Source organism: Vespula pensylvanica, chromosome 15, assembly GCF_014466175.1.
Source record: "Vespula pensylvanica isolate Volc-1 chromosome 15, ASM1446617v1, whole genome shotgun sequence".
Classification (NCBI taxonomy): Eukaryota; Metazoa; Arthropoda; class Insecta; order Hymenoptera; family Vespidae; genus Vespula; species Vespula pensylvanica.
This window is the reverse complement of record NC_057699.1, coordinates 253,123-274,671: the sequence shown is the minus strand read 5'-3', so window position 1 is coordinate 274,671 and position 21,549 is coordinate 253,123. Positions and strand designations below refer to the sequence as shown.

The window sequence follows — 21,549 nt, the reverse complement described above, 5'->3', positions numbered from 1 at the left end:
TTTTGAAGTCATCTGTTTTTAATACATATAAACAGGAAATGATTATGTTTTATCACCTACGTCGTAAGACGTTTATTCGATTAACATAAATTTTGATATACAATCCCAAACAAATATAAAAAAAAATTAATGAAGATGTATTTATTTCATCGTTTCAATTTTATTCGTAATATTTTTAGGAACTCTGTCACTACCAAGGTAGCGTACGTGACGTTCCTGGATCATGGGTAGCCTTGTCCACTTGTAAAGGTTTACATGGTGTCATCTTCGACGGTGAAAATCTTCATCACGTTCATCCGGAAAAGGATACCTTGGACTCTAACCATTATCTCTATAAACAGGATGACCTCGTCGCCAATAAGAGTTGTGGTAAATTCTGCATTATTTTGTTCTAGTTTTTCTGTGACTGAATCATTGAATACTTATTTGAGATTGAATCCTTATCCCTTCAACCAACGATATCGAACACGTATTTTTGTTTTGTTTTGTTATGTTCTTGTTTTTGCTTTGTCTTCAGATAACATTTCTAAACATTTTCAACATTTCATAAATAACTGTCTTCTAAACGATGTTTTTTATACATTTTTTTTTCGTTTTGTACATTCATAAACATTTTTATTAATATAATATAATTATAATTATATATTATAATTACTATTAATATATAATATATAATATAATTATAAATTCTTATAAATAAGGAACTTTCTTATATAAAATTTAACATCTTTCTTTGGCATGTTAAAATTTAGAATATTTTTATGCGATCGTTCGATAAAAATGGAATAATAAATATTAATTATTACTTATAATTCATTCACTTTCGTAGAAGATTATTTTAAATATTTTTGAAGTTATTTTCAAATTTGTAATATAATTTTCTGTACATTTTTTTTAATTCGATAAATTAGTACGATTTATAAATTAATAATGTATTAGTAAAACTGTTAAAAATGTTAGATGAATGAAAGTATCTATTGATCTATGTAAAAATGATTCTACAATCAATATGCTAAAAATCATATGAAATAATAATCGACCTACTAACTGCAACGATAACGCGTTGTCTCTTAAAGCCAGACTTGCATTTCCGTTAGAAAGTTTCCGCTCGTCGCCTGGAGCTAATTAAACGACATAACTTTGAAGAGAGAAAGAAAAGAAATACAGGTAAACGGACAAAGCGAAAGAAACAAGCTTTAAAAATGAAAAATATTGACTGATAGACAAACTGAGAGAAAAATAAAAATAGAGAAATAAAAATAGAGAAGATAAAGAGGAAATATTTAAGCAATAGATAAACAGATCAAAGAAAAAACCATAATTAATAATGATTTGTATTATATTATATAAACATATGAGTAAACAAAAAGAAAAAAATAAGTTAAAAAAACAAAACAAAAAATACATGAGAAGATTATAAACAAAAAGAGAGAGAGAGGGAGACGATCTGAAGACAGAAAATCAAAAAAAAAAAAAAAAGATAGAAAAATAGGAAATGACAGATAAACCAAAGAAAAAATATAAGTAATACTAATTTTTATTTTTGTAAATTGAAACAATTGACAGAATATTTTCTTATAAGATATATCTTAAAGAACTATTTAAATAAAGAATAAAAAATCTATACAAATAGATTATAACAGATAAATAAATAAATTAAAGAAAAAAGATAATTGATAATAATTGATATTCTTGTAAATACAGAGAAGTTAACAGAACACTTCATCATGAGATTCATTTTAAAAGACTATTTAAATAAAGGACAAAGAATTTATACAAAAGCTTAGGCTATTACATTATCTAAAGGATACTAAACTCTGTAATAGACTGTAAACTTTGTTTTATGTCATTAATAATCCACTAAAGTGATTGATGCGACATTAAATGGACCAAGTTATGTAGAAAGCTATCAACCATCAATAATCTGAAATTGAATAGGTAAATTTAATTTGAAGATTTTTCGAAGAAATTAATTTTCGTCGCCATTGTTCGTGATATCTTCTTATTAACAACTATTTATTTCTTTTAATATCGGCTAGACTAAAAAGAAATCTGAAAGAAGCAATTTTAGTCACAATAAGTAGTTTGAAAGTTTTCAGCAAAATAATTATAAGTCTAAAATGGAATTATGGCTTTAGTAGTTTTAATAATTGTACGATGTTATTCTTGTTTCTTGGATTGTTAAGTTTTTACAAAATAAAGATCACACAATTATCGGATCCGTACTTTGTTTAAATAATTTTTTTATGGTTAGTAGAATTATTCTGAGGTTTGGTAGGTTTCTATTAACCATAATCAGTATAACTTGGCTTAAATAATAAAATCAAAAAAATTAAAGATAACAGAAAGAGATAATCAAACAGACAGACAAGCTAACAGATTAATGAAATACAAAATACAGACAGATAGATAAAATGATAGAGAGAGAGAGAGAAAGAGAGAGAGAGAGAGAAAGAGAGAGAGAGAGAGAGAAAGAGAGAGAGAGAGAGAGAGAGAGAGAGAGAGAGAGCAAAGATACAGAAAGACAGATAAACGGATTAAACTGGGAAAAAAATAGAGATAAAGAAAGATAAATAGAAAAATATAAAGTAGACTGATAGACGAAGAAAAATATGAAGATCAATAATAGTATTTTTTTATTTAGGCATGATAAACAAGAAGAAACAGTAAAATATATAGAGATATTAAGATGAAAGAAAAATACGAATATAATAATAATGACTTAGATAAACACAGACTATAAATAAATAAATAATTATGTGTGTATATATATATATATAAATATAAGATATAAATCAACAAACTAATAAATAAAGAAAGGGATAGATAGATCGATAAATAAAAAATGACACATAGATAAATGGACAAAAAAAGACTAATAAATATCTAATAATAATATTAGTACTTTTATAGGTAGATTAGCAGAGAAAATTAGAAAGAGCCAGTCAAACAAGCAGATAGATCTAATAAAAGAAGAGATACAAACAAACAGTTATAACAGACTATAACAATAGTAAAAATAAACAAGTTTTAAATAAATAAACAGACTACGAAAGATATAAACGAACATGTTGAAGAACAGAGACAGAGAAAGACCAGATAGAAAAGTAGAAAATGGTAGACAGATGGAGAAAACCAGACATAACTAATAATTCGTAATTTTCTTTTCTAAGTAATTTTCGTAATGTAATTCGTAATTTTTTTTTTTTTTGTAAAGAAAATGATAAGCCAAGAAAAAAGAAAAATACAATCGAACGAACATATTTTGGGAAAAACAGAAAAAGAGAAATAAAGAAAAAACGGATAGACGAATAGAGACAAAGAAACAAGACGCATACGTTATGTAGGTAACTGTCATAATACATTATTTTCATTTCTATATTAGCCAATCCGTAAACACCTTATTGTCAACTTGGAATAATTGATCGCATGGTATCTCCTCTTTCGATATAAGAATCAAGACGACTCCCTTAGGAGCTTCGTCTTCCTCTAGAAACGGTGTCCTTGCAAGAATCCGATGGACGCTCCTTTTGCGGACAGAAGAAGCATGGTTGGGAACGACAAGAAATACTGGTTTCTCCTTAAACGTTTTAACGAATGTGGGAGCAAGATTTTGTCTTGATCGTTTAGTTATTCTCTTTGTCCTTAACTCTTATATTTTCCAAGTATTTACTCATGGATCATCCCAAAGTCAATTTTCTTTTTTTCTTTGTTTCTTTTTCTTTTGTATTTTATCATTCATTTTTCATTACAGGTTACGAGGGAACACCGCACAACGTTCTTGACCGTCAACGTCGTGAAACAAAAAGATTATCAAGGGTAAGAACGACGGTTGATATATATATATATATAACAATCGAAAATTAAAAATAAAGTTCAATTTCGTGGATTTAACAATAACGTTGACATTAACGATCATTAATTATTATTAATTGCAGCACAAAAGGGCAACCGAATCTATCAGAGGTCCTTACAATGCCAACAGACAATCGCGTTACGTCGAGCTTGTTTTAGTTATCGATAAGAAAGGATATATAGCACTTGATGAGAATTTGGATAAGGTGTATCACCATTGTAAAAATATCGCCAATATCGTTAACGCTGTTAGTATATTTTATCATAGAAATTATAATTATCAAATACATTGCGAGTCGATAACGAGATAAATTAGATATCAGTTAAAATTAATGATTAACAACTAAAATAATATGTTTACAAATAAACATGTTATAATAAATCATAATAAATGGTAATAAATTATAATAAAGAGAATGTTACATGGCAAACATAAATTTTTTGATTATTATTATAAGCAAGATATTTATGCTTGTTTATTTGTGATTGTTTAAAGAACTAAAGAAAATAAAAGATTTCTATTTATTGGATGAATATTTTTAAACATTTTTAATTATTATTTTAAATAAATGGTTAGTATATATTTCCAATAAAATATATATATATATATTGTATGAATACTACATTCATTTTACAAAGTATTTTCTATTAATTAATAAAAATACTAATCAAATAGATCGAAGCGAAAATATAATACTTGCTCAGCAGTGTATCAAAAGTTAAATATAAGAATTATGGATTAAAGTCAAATATTGAATATTTTCGCATTTTTTTAGCTGTTCATGCCACTTAATATATTCGTCGCATTGGTGGGCGTTCAAGTGTGGACTGATGCCGACGAAATAGCTCTCTCTCCGAATGGCGACAACACGCTTTCGAATTTCTTACGATATCGCAGAGAAAAATTAGTACATGATATGCCGAACGACAATGCCCAGTTATTAACGTGAGTATACTACGTAGAAATATATAGATGAGTTTTATATTTCAATGATGTACATAAACGTATATGTATATATATATACACACACACGATCACATATATACGATCATAATTTTTACGATCTTAGGCGAATACAATTCGAAGGTGGAGTCGTTGGCAAGGCATTAAAGGGGCCGATATGTACTTACGAATTTTCTGGCGGTGTTTCCATGGATCATTCTAATGTAGTAGGCTTGGTAGCCGCCACAGTAGCCCATGAAATGGGCCATAACTTTGGCATGGAACACGATACTGCTGATTGTGAATGTCCGGAGGATAAGTAAGTGACGTGTATCCCTAAAATATCTAACATTCCTGTCATATATATCGAAACATTAAAATACAATACATTTGTTATCGTTCATTTAAGATGTATTATGGCTCCGTCAAGTGGATCTTTTGGTCCGTCACATTGGTCAACTTGTTCCTTGGAACATTTGGCATTAGCTTTTGAACATGGTATGGATTATTGTCTGAGAAACAAGCCTCAAAAACTTTTTGACAGTCCTATATGCGGTAATGGATTTGTCGAACCTGGTGAACAATGCGATTGCGGTCTCGAAGAGAAATGTGACAATCCTTGCTGCAACGCGACGACTTGTATGCTATATACCAATGCCAGTTGTGCGACTGGGGAATGTTGCGACCTGAAAACTTGTCGACCCAAATTGGCTGGCACAGAATGCCGAAGCGCTGAACATGAATGCGATTTGCCAGAGTATTGTACTGGTCAGAGCGAATATTGTCCGGTAGATGTCTTCAAGATGGATGGCGAATCTTGTAGCATGGGGAAGGCGTTTTGTTATCAAGGCTCTTGCAGAACTCACAATGACCAATGTAAATTACTTTGGGGTCCCACAGGTGCTTCTTCAGACGCTCAATGTTACGACATGAATAATAAAGGCTCGAAACTTGGAAACTGCGGTTATAACAGGATAGAATCTAGTTACGTCAAGTGCAGCGATCAGTAAGTTCATAAGAATTATAGACGTTCAAGTCGAATCGTCGATTGTATTGACGTTCCTTTTAAAATTCGTCAATTTCATTTACGTCAGTAAAATCTAATTCTCATATTGTAGAAATTTATTATGCGGAATGTTACATTGCAAACATTTGAACGAAAGATTGGAATTTGGTATGGAATCTGTAGCGATACTAAGTCATTCTTTCATTAATAACGGTGGGAAAATAATACCTTGTCGTTCGGCTATCGTTGATTTGGGATTGAATCAAGTTGATCCTGGCTTGGCGCCCGATGGTGCTAAGTGTGCACCTGAGAAAGTATGATACCACTTCATTCATGATTTTATCCATGATTCGTGTTCCGTGAAGTTATAGTTTGGACAGTTATTTATATAATAATTGCCCATCTATTTATTCTAGATGTGTGTTAATCAAAAATGTATGCCAATTGCTGATCTGAGAGCATCCGTATCTGGTGGCAAAGCATGTCCTAATAATTGCAGTGGTAATGGAGTTTGTAATAGTCTTGGTCATTGCCATTGTAATCGTGGATTCAGACCACCTGACTGTACTCAACCAGGTGTAGGTGGTTCAGAGGATAGTGGCCCAGCCGAAGATCCGAATGGTGAGCTAATTATACATCATCGATATACATTTAAATTCTTTAATGTTATTATTAAATTAATTATTATCTTTAATAAGGTATATATATATATATGTGTGTGTGTGTACATACATATTATGATATCCGTTCTTTGTTCATTTCAGCGAGAAACGATTTCATAACAGCCATTTACATAATTTTCTTGGGTGTGGTACCGATGTTGGCTCTCTCATCAATTGGAGTTTGGTACGTGAGAAACTCCGGTCAGCATTGGAAAAAGGGTGCATTATCTACGTACGTATTTAGTGTCGACCGTTTAAAACAAAAACGTAAGCCGCATGCTTTTGCATCACGCGATATTAGAGTGCCGCAATTGAATTGCACTGCCGGTAAGGAGATCTACGAAAAGGCTATCGGTTTCTTTACGACCAGGCAACGTGACTCTGAAGATTCAAAGAGAATATTTGTAATTAGTAATAATTTTCCGTCAAAGGAAAAACTTCAAATAACGAAAACCGATTTGATATCTACCACCAATCCGGATGCCATTAACTGTAGCGATAAAATTGATTTCGACAAGTCGATACCTCCTTGTAAAGTTGAAATTGTTAATAGAAAAAATGATTCTACGGTGGATCAACCGTTAATAACGATCAATTTAAGAAATCTTCAGGAAAAGAAAAATATTCCGGTTCGTACGGAAATGGGCTCGAAGATTGCCGAACGTATCCAACAATTGCAAAAGAGACAATCGAGAAATGTTAAAAATTTGACAGTAAAGACAGATTTGAAGTTTGAGAATTTTGACGATAATTCGAGCAGAACGGCTGATGTCACGCCAAAATCAAGCTCCATTATGTTGCCTGAGAGAAAAGATACTTTAAAATCGCCAATTCCTTTTTATAATAAAAAACCGCCACCGCCACCAGCACCAGCCCAAAGTCTTAAACCAAAGATTTGAATGTCTGGTTTTTCTTTTTTTCTTTTTTATTTTTTTTTTCATTTTAAATATTACAAATACATACTATGCGTGTATACGCGATCACATTTTTAAAATGACAGCAAATATCTTTGGATTATACGATGTAATAAACTTAAAGGGCTTAAATTTACTTGCTATTAAATGTATCTGTAATAACAACAACAACAACAACAACAACAATAATAATAATAATGATAATATTTAAAACGATTTATAATAATTTAAGGCTGTAAGATGAGATTTTGTTTTCGTGCAAAAGATAACATTTTTGATATTCGCTTATTTTTTGTTCTTTTTTGTTCTTTTTTTGTTTTGTTTCCTCTTTGGACTTTGAAAAAGTTTTGCTTTAGTGCAAAAGTCACAGACAATTCTAATCACGGGGCTGTGATCTTCGCATTACAAGACATGGTGATGGTGAATATGCAATTTCTTAATTTATAATAATATACGATGCCAAAATATATTAAATTAATCTTTCATTTAATACTGTATGTATGACTATAATATCTCAATAGTTGAATTTTATTAAATGATAAGCAAATATAACCGAACATTATTGGCTGACATATATTCTATGTTTATATTGTCAAATTTGAATCGGATATTATTTTAAAATGCGAAGCGGATTCCTTTCGTATATAATTCTATTTACTTCTTTAATTCAATGAAATTTCAAACAAAAAAAAAAAGAAAAAATGAGATTAATATTTTTCTTAATATAAAATATTAAATAACAGTATTAAAAATAGAAGTATTTTATTAATTTCGAAACAAAACTGTGGTTCCTAAAATCATAGCGAGAAAAGTTTAGATATAATGTTGCTCGAAAAAAGAAAGAAAAACGAACTATTGTAATCTCTTGTCTTTTTTGTAATTGAATCAATTTTATTTTTTTTTTATTTTTATCTTTTATATATGCGTAATCATAAAATTTATTGTTATACGACAACGAAATTACGATAAAGAAGGATTATTTATGATCATTATTTTTGAAAAAATATTAAATTCCTTCGAAAATTTGATAGAATAGATTATTTTATTATATTCGATCAGTTTTCAATGTAAGTTATGTTGTAGAAACAATATTGATATTATTGTTTAAAATATGGCGATAACATTACGTAGGAAGCATGCGTGAATATTTATGTGACCGCATGAGCATGTATGAATCTCTCTCTCTCTCTCTCTCTAAGTAGCTTTGCATATTACGATGATTTAACATATCACACATAGATAAATAATAATAAGCTTTGAGAGAAGCGTTTAAAAACCTTCAAATGTAAATTAAGTAAGTGTCCCTTGAAATATTACCGACAGAGTTTAATCGTGTTTTTATCACTGTATATTATATATCCCTTTTCGAAAATATATACACAACATAATACATATAATATTTCATTGGACCGTAAAATTACAAGTTTATCTTTAAAAGTCCATTTAATAATCGATCAAAAAAAAAAAAAAAAAAAGAAAGAACACGAGGAAAAGGGAGAAGATCTAAATCTAGATCGATCGATTCGTTATCGTGGAAATATATGTAACCATCATACTCGTGCCTTAAGTAATCTCTTTAATAAATCGATAAATGTTATTTTGTGGAAATTAGTTTAATATGTACGAATTAAAATTATTAATAAAATTTTTCGTACTTTGTCCGAATACACAGAGATGAATACGTTTGTACGATTTTGATGTTTAGAAAAAAAAAGAAAGAAAAGAAAACAAAAAAGAAAAGAAAATTGTATGGTTTCCTTCTTCCAACCGCTTGCCACTAACACTCTAATCTCTTACTAACATTTTCCTGCATATAGTTATTGGTCGATCGTCGCATGCGAAAGGAGAAATGAAATAGAAGCGAAATTCTCTTTTAACGAGGAAGAAGCTGCTTGACGTCTTGTGCACACCTTATTTGACTTTGGTTTTGCATGCTTTTTTACCTTGGCATTATAGTGTTCGTCCGTGACGTCCATAATGATTCATACGACATGATTGAATAATCTCTGATAAGTTGTTTCTCCTTCTTCTTTTTTTCGCTCATTTTTGTGTTTTTATTCTTTCACTTTCATCGAAAGTATCCTTAACGGTTTGAAAACAATGTTCGAAATAATAAATAAATGAATAATATAACAATATACACGCACGCTACTATTACATCAGAAGTATTAAAATAAAAATTATACTTAATCGAAAAAATGGGGATGATGTAATGATAAAACGAATACCCGGTATTACTACGCTTGGTATCCCAATATTCCTACGCTTATAAATTTGCTTACGATTTCAGGAACAATCGGTGCCACAATGGAATGTCGATAAAAACGATCGACCGTTCTAGCCCTATGCCACGTAACATCGAAACGATCGACTGCGGTCTCACTCAGGATCCAGCTTGCGCGAGTCTCCTGCCTAAAACAGAGGTCGATGCGCGTTATAACAACAACTTCTTTGGCCAATTTAAAGGGTTCACGATAACGCCTATACAAAATCATTCGAAATTATCCGAACCAACAAAATCAGCACCGCCACCGCCTAGCGTTCCTACCGTAGCGATAAAGACGAATATAAAGGCCAATCAGAAAACGAATACGATACGAAATCAATCGTCGGCTGAGCCGTCGGAAAATGTTGAGGATAATAATAGTAATGCGCCAAAATTGCCACCAATGAATCCAGGTTCTACGGCTCGTCCATTGATAAGTAGTCCCGTTTTGGCAGCGACAACTTGTACATCCGTAGAATTGGTACCATCTAAGGTGCCAACGAGAGCAGCTCCAGAAATACCAACTAGAATTGCACCTCCACCGCCTGTTCTATTTTCCATTCCTAAACCTCAAAGACCGAACAGTACTCCCTTGACAAACCTGATCGTCGAAGCCGAACAGAAAAAAATAGAAAAGGGTAGTACGTTAAACAGGCTGGCATCTATGTTGAGATCAAGTTCCAGCGTTACGAGATCGAATTCTCAGTCGTCTCAGAAGGATGAAAAAAATATGAATTCTTTGCCGAGGAATCAGCATCTCAAGGCGAATAAGGTGATGGATAAAGAGATATTGAGAAACTTGGAAATATCGAATCCCATACCGCAAAAGGAAATTGAAATCCCGACGCCTGTTATTCCCGTAGTATCGGTAAATGAGGCTGAAAAGAAGAACGTTGTCATGCGAGCTCAATCTATGAGAGACGCTAAAGTTACGTCTAGACCGGCAATACATACGTTTGGTTCTATGCGTCAAGCTACACCTATTGTTAAAAGACCAACCAGCATACCGGCGAGTATCAGACCAACCTCGCCTCCTCCTGGGCCACCTACCGCCGTCATTACTTCGGAAAAAGAAACGTGTAACGACATAAAGATACCCGGTTTGCCTGGTTATCAAAATCCACCTGTTAAATCTCAGCAACAAGTACAACCGGCCAAATCGCTCGAGGACGTTTACGACGATTGCATGAATTTAGTGTCCGCCCCGTCTCTTACAAAGATAATGGAGGAATCGCCATCGAACGACAATATTTATGCGGTTATCGAAGAGTCCATACCAGAGAAGACAAAGAAGAACGTCGAAACGCATAAGAACGATACGGAAAACGAATACAAGTCACCGAAACGCGTTGAACCTACGTCTAATCTCTCAAATGCCGGCTTGGAATCGATGGGTCTTTTATCGGAGATAGTATCGGAAATTTCAAATAGAAACTTCGATTCTATATATTCGACCTCAACGTTAGCACGAAAGAAAAAGGAAAAAGACGATATTGCCAAGGTGAACGAAAATTTAGGATCGAACAGTTCTCTTGGTGCTTATATGAATTCTAATCATTACAAATCACCTGGTAGCGTATATTCGAACTCGCCATCTGGAAAATTTAATTCGTCGAGTTCGACGACAAGTTCTGGTTATCTAAATCCGTGTGCATTGAACGTACCGCAGTCGGTCAAGGAACGTTTAGCGAAGGATACATCGAACGATAAAGAAACGAGCGAAATTTCACCATTGTTAACAGCTAGTAGTCGTAACTGTAACGTGAGCGAAGAAATGTCGAAAGAACTTGGTATGAATACGATAGAAAAACCATTCGTTACCACGAGCGATCGTTCGAGCTCGATAATATCGACTAACAACAGAGTGATCGAGAAAAAGGAGGAAGGCAAAAATGTTTTAGGAAATAAACCGTTGCAATTGAGTAGAACGAAAACACCACCGAGTCTTAACAAAGCCCATGCGTCTACGAGAACGAACAAACAAAACAGTTCCGAAATAATCTCTTCGAAATCTTCGTCCGTTCAATTGTCTCCCGATGGTACCAACAATACCATGAAACATAATTTAGAGAAAACTACGAAGAACAGACACGTGCCAATACAAAATAAAACCAATGGAAATATTAATAAGCATCAAAACAATATCATAGATAATAAATTAGACTCAAGTAATACGAGTGTTGTTAACGCGTCATCCGTTAAAAGTGTGCCTTTTAATACCAATAAGGATGATACGGGAAAATTAAATAGTCCGGATTTAGTATCAAGTTGTTCGAATTCGAATCAGAATAGTACGAAGTCGCCAGACGTTTTAGGAAATAATCCAAAATTAGTATTAGCTTCTAAAACGGCAATACAAAAGTCATCGACGTTTTCGAGAAATACGAAAGCACCGGCAATGCCGATGAAACCGTTGAGCATAGTATCGAAGGCTGCCAGCTTAACGGAAAAGAAAAAATCTCCGTCGGGCAACGTTAATGTTATTAAATCGTTTTCATCGACCGCATCAAGAGAAAATAATTCCAAAATATCACCTACCAATGCCACAAACACGACAACCACCACGACTGCTACCATAACGAAACATTCTCCGCAAAAGGATACGAAAACTATAACAGATTCGACGATTAATCCTGTTCAAAGAGCTGCCAATAGTAAATCAAACGTAGCATCGTTGCAACAAAAATTCGAAGCTAATAAAAACAGTAATTCTACAAGAGTTTTGTCTAATGTTAATAATAAGAAAACACTTGGCAAAGCATCCGATGGTTTGACAGCAAAGAAATAATTTTCATTGATAAGTATTTATATCATTGAGATCGTCGATTTTTAACGATGAAGATACAACTTTTTCTTCTTCTTCTTCTTCTTCTTCTTTTTGTTTTTCTTTGCTTTTCAAATTCTAGTCCATCAAATCGGTGAATTGACGATCTAACGAAATTTATGCGTGCGATAACTATGAAAGATTGTTTCTTTTCTGTATATTCTATGTATATATACATAGATACATAGATACATACATACATACATACATACATGCATGCATGCATGCATGCATACATACATACATATATACATACATACATACATACATGCATACATACATGCATGCATACATACATACATACATACATACATACATACATACATACATACATACATACATACATACATGTGTGTGTGCGTCTGTATACATATACACACACGCACACATGCATACAAATAAATGCACATTGCAAAAAAGTACAAGAAATGGTTTTGTTCCGAAGCTCAAAACGATTACATGCTCGATGAACAAAAACGTTATATTTTAGCATGAAGGCGTTCAACTTGAACGTGTCTTCCTAAGTGAAGATAGAAATATGATATATATATATATATATATATATATATATATATTATTATTAAAAGTTGTAAATAATAGGATACGGTAAAAATTCTAATATTTTTTGTAGAAATTATTGCCATAAAGTTCGAGTGTATATAATGCCAGTAATTATTATAAGGCAGTAATCGATGATTACTTTCATGAAAATGCGGAGGATCCATTAATTGTTAATTAATTAATTGATTAATTAATGAAAAAAAAGAAAAAAAATGAGAAAATCGATTTCTCTTCAAAATCGATAATATATACATATATTTTCTGCGTTCCTGGGATCATGTATTATGATGCTTCTACAAATTCCTGCATTTAAATAAACGAATAAACAAAGAAAAAAAAGTAAAGGAAAGAAGATTACAACAACATGAGGATGAAACATGGAAAATTACTTCGAATCATTAAAACGTGAAATTATTCAATTCTGTGATATATGTATAAAGAAAGATATGTATTAATACCTAAAAAGAGATAAAAATGATTCCAACAATGATCAATTTGAAAAAATTAATGTAAACAGTGGACGTAAATTTTATTGCAAGTACAGTAGATTTTGAAAAAAATTAGTATATAACAAAATGAAAAACAAAAGTAAATCATGTGTTATCCGTACAACTACTTATTCATGGTAGTAGATTATGATGTTTTTTTTATATATATATATATATACATATAAGACTAAGGACTATGATAAAAAAAAAAAGAAAACACTGTCCTAGGTCGTTAGGCGAAAGTTAAATAAGAAATTGACTAAATTTATCATTTTCTATCGTAATAATATATTTAGTTATATATGTGTCGAAGAATGAACTTGTACAATACATATACTAGAATCAGTAATATTTTTAGTAGCTAATAAATAAGTGTATATGTTTGACAGGTTTATTTGAACGAAAAACACCATTTTCTTTTTATTTATTTATTTTTTATTCTTTTTTTATTTTTTCCAAAGAGAAGAGAATCTGGTCATGATAATATGTAAATACAATTGTTAAAAAAAGGACGAAACGGATCGAGAGAATTTAATTGATCATTATCATCCATTTAGAAATATTTTATTTATATCATATACATGACCATTCTTTTTTCTTTTTTTTTTTATCGTCCTTAAAAAGGAAAATCATCTTATGACTGATTATCGAATGTTGTTGTCGCTTTAATTGATTGCATAATTGCTCGTGTCTAGAATTTTACAAAATTACATTTTAGGTGGCTTCTCTTTTTTTTTCTTTTTTTCGTAAAAAAGAAAAAAGATCTTCGTATGCCTGTAATGTTATTGTCCTTGTCGCCAAAAAGAAAAAAAAAAGAAAAAAAAAAAGAAAACCGAACAAAACAAAACAAAAAAAAGGTCAAAGCGAAGAAATTATTTTGCTTCGGTTAAATTACGTGTAACGTAATATAATTGTATCGACGAAAAATATATTTATTCGACTGATTCATGTACATATGTTAATAAGAATACGTAAAAATAAGCAACATTTTGTACTACGTACCTTTGTGCTTGATGTGCGTTGTAAACTTAAGTTACAGTCATCCCGTATACCTGCAATTGAAGCATACGCATCGGGCAATGTGTGTTTTATAATTGAAAAAGCGTCATTAATTGCAATGTCTATATTGCTAAGATTTTATCGAACGAATATATAAATACATATATGTGTATATATATGTGTGTGTATATGTATATATATATATATGTATATATATATGTATATATATATATATATATTTATATATTTATTTATGCATTTAACATTAGAAAAGAAATGGTTTAAGTCTGATCTTTTGTATAGAATTCATTTCTTTTTCTTTCCTTTCTAATGAATTTCGGATGTATTATTTTAAATATTAATCGCCATATTACTTAATTTTAGTTACGCGAACACGCACTGTTCCTACAAACTCACATATATCACGCATTCTTTTTGCAGCAGCTTAATCATGATATATAATATATGAGTGTATATATATAAATATATATATATATTTATATATATATATCTACGTATATATAATTTTTCATTATAATTACATATATATATTATCATTGCTTTCGCTTGTTTCGAATTAAAATTAATATTAATTTTACGCAGCTATTTTTACGAGGACAATCACTTGCTCGAGTTTATGTCGATAAAAAAAAAAAAAAAGAAAAAATAAGGCAGGTCTCGAAATATATTTCAGCGTTATTTATTAAGTTGTTAAAATGCAAAATGAAATAATGTAAATAACGATAATATAACTGTGTAAGAGGATTAATTTAAATGTTAAACTTAACATCATATTAATTAAGTTGCTATCGATGTCACGTCAACGCGTAAATTAGAATTTTATTTTTTAAATGGAAATTACCAATTAATAATAATTTACATCACGTGCATTTGATATAATTGATATATGTCGAAAGTCCAACTTTCTTAATTAGAAGCTATTGAAGAAGAGATAAGATTCTTGAATTCTTACCACATGTCATAATTTAGAGCTAACTCAAAATCTAAAATATCAATAATTGATAATCATCCAAATTTTTCATAATCAATGACTTTATAATTTTCTTTTAATATGTCATCGTATTTATACAACATTATAATGACATAATCACAACAAGCGTTAGCATCATCGTCTGGCTTGTATGTATATTTAATACCAAAGATACATAGCTCCTACATATTATTACATTACACGGTTCAGTAAGGACTACGGCAATTACCTAATAATCATTTAACAACAACGTGTACATTTCTTAAGTGACAGTTATGTTATAATAAATTCTTTATTCTAAGAATGTATTTAATAAGATATCTTTATACTAACCTTAAACGAATATAAAATTTTAATATTAATATCAAATATAGAATTTTGATTTTAATATCAAATGCATTGAAAAGGTATGTATAAATTTATTAATGATAATTTTATTAAATTAAGGACATTTAAATTTATAAAAATTACGTAAATTTTATTTGGAAATTAATGTGAATTAGATTTTGTAAAAATTAACGTAAATTATATATATATATGTGTGTGTGCGTATATATAATAAGTGTAATAAATATATATAAGTTCATATTCCGCGCGCCATTTTGTGCGCATGCGCGGGAAAGTGACAATTGTAGATGTACCTTAATGTGAACGTCTTCCCACACAGAGTACTGTTTACTTGATCGTTTAATTGTCGAATCAGTGAGAACAAAAGGAGTAGGATGTATAATACTCTGATATGATTGTCTAAAGATTATAAAAATGTTGACAAAATTGTTACCCAATTTTATTTTGGCGGTTGCCATCAGATTTTTATTGATGAATTCTGAATATCAAAAAGTCATTAGCGAACGTGTAGAAGTGTCAACAGCATTGAATTCTTGGAAAAGAGGTTGATTCAAAGTTATTGCTATTCTATATTTATTTTTTTTTTTAATTTATCAAATTTTTGTTTATCTATCAATATTTGCAAGCGATCATTAGATAGTTATAAAGTTGTCCTATTTCTTTTAATCCTACAATGAATAACAATCTTTTTAGTTACCGAGGGAGTTTATCTATACAATTTTGGTATAGATCCTTACTCAGGTGACTTATTCCATGAAACTCCTATTTGTCTTTACGTATTTAATATTATACAACGATATTTTCCATGGTGGGCATTGTGCCTCCTATTTGTAGTCACTGATTTAATATCAGCATTATGTCTTGCTTATGTAGGTAAAAATTATAATAATAACTGGGTAAGTATATATAAATTATTTGAAATATTTATGCTTTTAAATTGTTAGGTTAATTCAAATTGATACTGATTTATGGTATCCATTTTTATTGCAGTGTTCAAAGGAAGAAAAAGATAAAAAACAAGATGTATCGCAAGAAAAAGATGATGGTACTTCTACAAAAACTGATATCGCATTGTATATTTTAATGGTCTATCTATTTAATCCCTATATAATACTAAATTGTGTCGGTTTCACAACTACAGTATTTAGTAATCTATTGAATTCGATAACTCTAGTAGCTATGGTACGACATTCAATTTTCTGGAGTTGCATTTCTACAGCTTTATTAACACTCCAGAATCTTTATCCTATATCGCTTCTAGTACCAGTTGCTATTTACATATGTAATAATAAATCAAAGAACAATGTAAAATCTACCATTATAACTTTAATTATTACGTTTCTTTCTATTTTTACATTATTACTTGGTATTTGTTATTACATTATGGGCAGTTGGTCTTTCCTTTGGAATATTTTTGGATTTATTTTATTGGCACCAGATGTACGTCCAAATATTGGACTTTATTGGTATTTCCTTACAGAAATGTTTGAACATTTCAAATCTCTTTTCATAGCTTCATTTCAAATTAATGTTAGTTTGTTGTATATAGTACCATTAGCTTTAAAATTACGTCGTCAGCCAATTTTATTGGCATTCTCTTATTTAGCCATAATGACTATATTTAAGTCATATCCATGTGTAGGAGATGTCGGATTTTATATATCTTTGATACCATTTTGGATGCATTTGTTTCAACGTAAGTTATAAAATTTATGAAATCTTTAATTCCTATATATTACAATAATTCAATGGGTTTTTATTATAGATATGCAACAAGGATTTATAATTAGCTGTTTTATATTGGTTTGTACTGGTTTTGCACCTATCGTTTGGCATCAATGGATATATGCCAGATCAGCAAATGCAAATTTTTATTTTGGTGTTACATTAGCATTTGCTGTAGCACAAATATTTCTTTTAACAGACATTCTTTTTGCAAACATTAAGTATGAATTTGCATCACGACACAATATTAATAAAGATATCACTGGAAGTAAAGCTACGTTACTTTTAGAGTGACTTCGATGGTTTATGTGTTATATATAAATATTTTACTTTATCATAAATTGAATATGGCCAAAATGTATTATTTTATAAATAAATTATTAAGAAAACAATGTTTAATATTTAGTACTCTTTTTATTTCTTATTCTATTGTTTGTATTAATCTTATACTAATTATAGTAATAAATTTCAAATATATGTATATTTTTTCCATTTTTCTTCAACGATATTTACATCGATAGTTTATTCTAGACATTGAAGAACGATCGTCAGTTTTCATTTCCCTACAAATTTTATGTCCTTTCGTATGCTAATTATTATTTTTATACAATCACTTTTCTAATAAATATTATCTTTGTTAGTATTAATTAACCAATAAAACATGACAAAGGTATATAATACAGAATTTAAAGAAGCATTAAGAGAAATCGCACAAAGAGTAGCGTACTTCAATTCACCTCACGGTAACCTCAAAAAAATTTCTATAGTTATTACAATTACTATAAAAAAAAAAAAAGAAGATAGACAATCATATTATTCCTTAAAAGTTAAAAAATAAAATAGCAGAAGTTTAGATCTTTATATTTATAGGTTCTTTATCTTTATATTAAGTCTTTATATTTATCGATATATTTTAGTCAAAATAAAAAAACAAAAATGCAATAGATCGTGTTAGAATCGTCGAGTGGAGTCGCCGACTCGCTGGAATTCCAGACGAAAGTGACGAAGGAATTAAAAATCGTAACGACTATGTACAATTGCTGAAGATAATGACACGCGGTGGTCGTTTGCATGGGATTTTTCTCGACCCACCACCAGATAACGACGAGATACCATCATTGGCTGAATCAATGTGTAACTTTTTATGTAGCAAATGTAAAGATCTACCAAATGCTGGTCCATTGGAACCAATCATATCGAGAAAAACACCAGACGGTTGTGCTTATATCTCTTTACGAAAGATTGAAAATAAGGGGATTTTGTGTTATCTAGCGGTTAGTCCCGACGGATTGACCATGCCCAAGAAAGAACAATAACCATATGTAAATACGCTCCAAGAAATTAAAGTCTTTACGAAGGATTTTGTGATATTAATCATAAAAGACAATAAAAAAAATAATGACTTTGCAACGTTACATAGATATCGAAAATGAAGTCAGGACGATATAGTGAGATTGTAATTCGATAAAAAAAAAAAAGAAATTAAATCTCTAATACCATATAATCTCTAATACTATATAATCTCTAACACTATATAATCTCTGATACTATATAATTCTTTATAAGCGCGGAATATCGAAGATAATAATGAAAAAGAAAAAAAGAAATAAAAAGAAGATAAATAAAGTGAGATTGATTTATTTAACTTTGTTATTTCATATTGTAGTGCATATATTATTTATGTAGTTGATATGATCCACACACACATACATACATATGTATTTAAAATTATTATTTCTAAATAAATAATACTGGTATTTTTTTTTTAAATAAAAAATTCCAACATTTTTTATTAAACTGACATTATACATAAATATATATATATATATATATATATATATATATATATTTATAGGTTCTTTATCTTTATATTAGATCTTTATATTTATCGGTATATTTTAGTCAAAAAAAAAAAAAAATGCGATATATATATGCGAATAACATAAATATATATATAGGAATATATTAAAAATGCTAACATTTTGAGCCTATTATTTTTGTTTGTATGCAAAAAACAATATCAAAAGCAGAAAAGATGTTAGATAGTAATTAAACAAATAAATCTTTTAAAAAAGAAAATCTCAAATCAATAAAATTAATGTAAGAAGCAAAAATTACAGATAGCGAAAAACAAGATAATAAAATTGTAATGATAATATACAATGTTGTTATTAATCCGTAATGATGTTATCCGTTAAATTAAATATTACATGTAATTTCTTCTTTTTTATTTTCTTTTTTCTTTTTTTCTTTTTTCCTTTTTTATCTTTTCATTTCCTGCTATATCTCACAGTAACAATAGACCATTTCCGCTGCAGAGATCGATTACATTTAATTTTATCATATGAAAGATAACAATTTTAAGTATAATTTGATAAGATCGAGATTAGAAATTTTTTATTAATTTCATCGGGATGGAAAGTGACAGATAACTCTAAGTAAACGATTACTAAACTATGATAACGTAACAATGCGCAATAGTTCACGTAATTGTTCTAATCTTCTTAGATATTGTTCAACATTAACTTAACATTTTTTCGATTGCGTTTAGTTTTTTAATGTCTCAAATACGTTAAGCCACTTTGTTCATTTAAAGCAATGAATTTATTAATCATAATACTCATATATATATATATATATATATATATATATATATGATATATAAACATATATATATATATATACATATATATACACATGCGCACACATACACGCACAAAGAAATGGCATCCTTAATACGATAAGTTATAAACCAAATTTAAAAAAAGATAATAATCATTATATTATTCTCAGTGTATGCAATCTGATAAAGAGATATAAGGGATATACGATAAAAATATTACACGTAGGTGATGAAAGGCGAGGTGGGATAAAAGGGACAGATAATCAAATTTATTTTTAAAAAAATATAATTTATTATCTTTTAATTTAATTAATTTTATTTTTTTTTATAATTAAATATGATTAATAATAATAAAAGATGTTTAGTATGTATATATTTGTGTGTGTATGATAAAATCGTGCATATATATATATATATATATATATATATAATATATATATATGTATATATATATGTATGTATATATATATGTGATTTATATAAAGAAGCCAAGTGATAGCTGCTAACCATTCGATTGACGGTTTACGTGGTATATGTGTAAGTCATATATATATTTATTCACCAAAGTATAAAATGTGAATTAGTTTGGACAATTGTAGAAATGAAAACGATTGCTGATGAATTGTTAAAAGACAAAGAAAAAATAAGAATAACAACGACAAAAAAATAAAGTATTTATTATTGATCGTTAACATAATCCATAATACGGATCACAAAAGAAATTCAGAAATTTTTAACGTCGGTTAGCATAGAAATTAATTTTGATCGATCGATCGATCGATCGATCGATCTGTCGATCGAAATGCAATGTTTTGTGAAGAAGTGTCAGTGATATCGCGTAAAACTTCATAATCCAGTGATAGACCAGATTGATCATGGGACAAAGTCACGCGCTTTTCAACACTCAAACACCTATAACCAATTACACGCGCTCGTGAATGTACATTCAATACTTACATCGTTGAACAGAAATAAAGGATTATTAATTACAGTCAATAACCGATTATTAAGGCGCATACATGTTAGGGCAGGCCTCGATGATACACGCGATAAGATTTATTATGCATAAAATGCGTATTTATTAACCTTTCGTCAATGCAATAACATTTTTTTCTTTTTCTTTCCTTCTATTTCTTTTTTCTCTCTTCTTTTTTTCTTTTTATCTTTCTTTTTCCATAAATTTAATAAAACGCATTCTTTTGTTTTTTCTTCTTTTCTTCTTCCTCCAATAATCCTCCATAAAACGCATTCTTTCGTTTCCTCTTCTTTTATTCCTTTTATTTTATTTCATATTCATAATAATGATAATGATAATGATAGTGATGATGATGATGATGAAGATGA

General features: G+C 29.6%; 3 protein-coding genes across 3 annotated transcripts in view; all 3 read left to right on the top strand.

The window, feature by feature from the left end:
* Positions 1 to 12,731, top strand: part of LOC122634639 — a 76,057-nt gene extending 63,326 nt beyond the window's left edge. Inside the window, exons 4-13 of the mRNA XM_043823770.1 lie at positions 180 to 369; positions 3,755 to 3,819; positions 3,939 to 4,103; positions 4,632 to 4,801; positions 4,926 to 5,117; positions 5,208 to 5,804; positions 5,917 to 6,118; positions 6,221 to 6,425; positions 6,569 to 6,698; positions 9,671 to 12,731. Of these exons, the coding sequence (XP_043679705.1) occupies positions 180 to 369; positions 3,755 to 3,819; positions 3,939 to 4,103; positions 4,632 to 4,801; positions 4,926 to 5,117; positions 5,208 to 5,804; positions 5,917 to 6,118; positions 6,221 to 6,425; positions 6,569 to 6,698; positions 9,671 to 12,434 (4,680 nt within the window). The 3' untranslated portion in view covers positions 12,435 to 12,731. The remainder of the gene's footprint in view (positions 1 to 179; positions 370 to 3,754; positions 3,820 to 3,938; positions 4,104 to 4,631; positions 4,802 to 4,925; positions 5,118 to 5,207; positions 5,805 to 5,916; positions 6,119 to 6,220; positions 6,426 to 6,568; positions 6,699 to 9,670) is intronic.
* Positions 12,732 to 16,108: 3,377 nt separating this feature from the next.
* Positions 16,109 to 17,974, top strand: LOC122634641 (phosphatidylinositol glycan anchor biosynthesis class U protein). The gene is made up of 4 exons (XM_043823773.1): positions 16,109 to 16,401; positions 16,551 to 16,753; positions 16,848 to 17,553; positions 17,623 to 17,974. The coding sequence occupies exons 1-4, from the start codon at positions 16,272 to 16,274 to the stop codon at positions 17,874 to 17,876; spliced, it is 1,293 nt and encodes a 430-aa protein (XP_043679708.1). The 5' UTR covers positions 16,109 to 16,271; the 3' UTR covers positions 17,877 to 17,974.
* Positions 17,975 to 18,243: 269 nt separating this feature from the next.
* LOC122634704 lies at positions 18,244 to 19,103 on the top strand. The gene is made up of 2 exons (XM_043823910.1): positions 18,244 to 18,325; positions 18,516 to 19,103. The coding sequence occupies exons 1-2, from the start codon at positions 18,244 to 18,246 to the stop codon at positions 18,896 to 18,898; spliced, it is 465 nt and encodes a 154-aa protein (XP_043679845.1). The 3' UTR covers positions 18,899 to 19,103.
* The last annotated feature ends 2,446 nt before the right edge of the window (positions 19,104 to 21,549 follow it).

What these genes read in the sequence shown, in the direction of transcription:
- LOC122634641 (XM_043823773.1), top strand. Translation starts at nt 16,272, where the DNA reads ATGTTGACAAAATTGTTACCCAATTTTATTTTGGCGGTTGCCATCAGA. An exon ending in ATTGAATTCTTGGAAAAGAG is followed by an intron (nt 16,402 to 16,550) that starts GTTGATTCAAAG and finishes CAATCTTTTTAG; the next exon opens with TTACCGAGGGAGTTTATCTA. An exon ending in TTGGATGCATTTGTTTCAAC is followed by an intron (nt 17,554 to 17,622) that starts GTAAGTTATAAA and finishes TTTTTATTATAG; the next exon opens with ATATGCAACAAGGATTTATA.
- LOC122634704 (XM_043823910.1), top strand. Translation starts at nt 18,244, where the DNA reads ATGACAAAGGTATATAATACAGAATTTAAAGAAGCATTAAGAGAAATC. An exon ending in GTACTTCAATTCACCTCACG is followed by an intron (nt 18,326 to 18,515) that starts GTAACCTCAAAA and finishes AATAAAAAAACA; the next exon opens with AAAATGCAATAGATCGTGTT.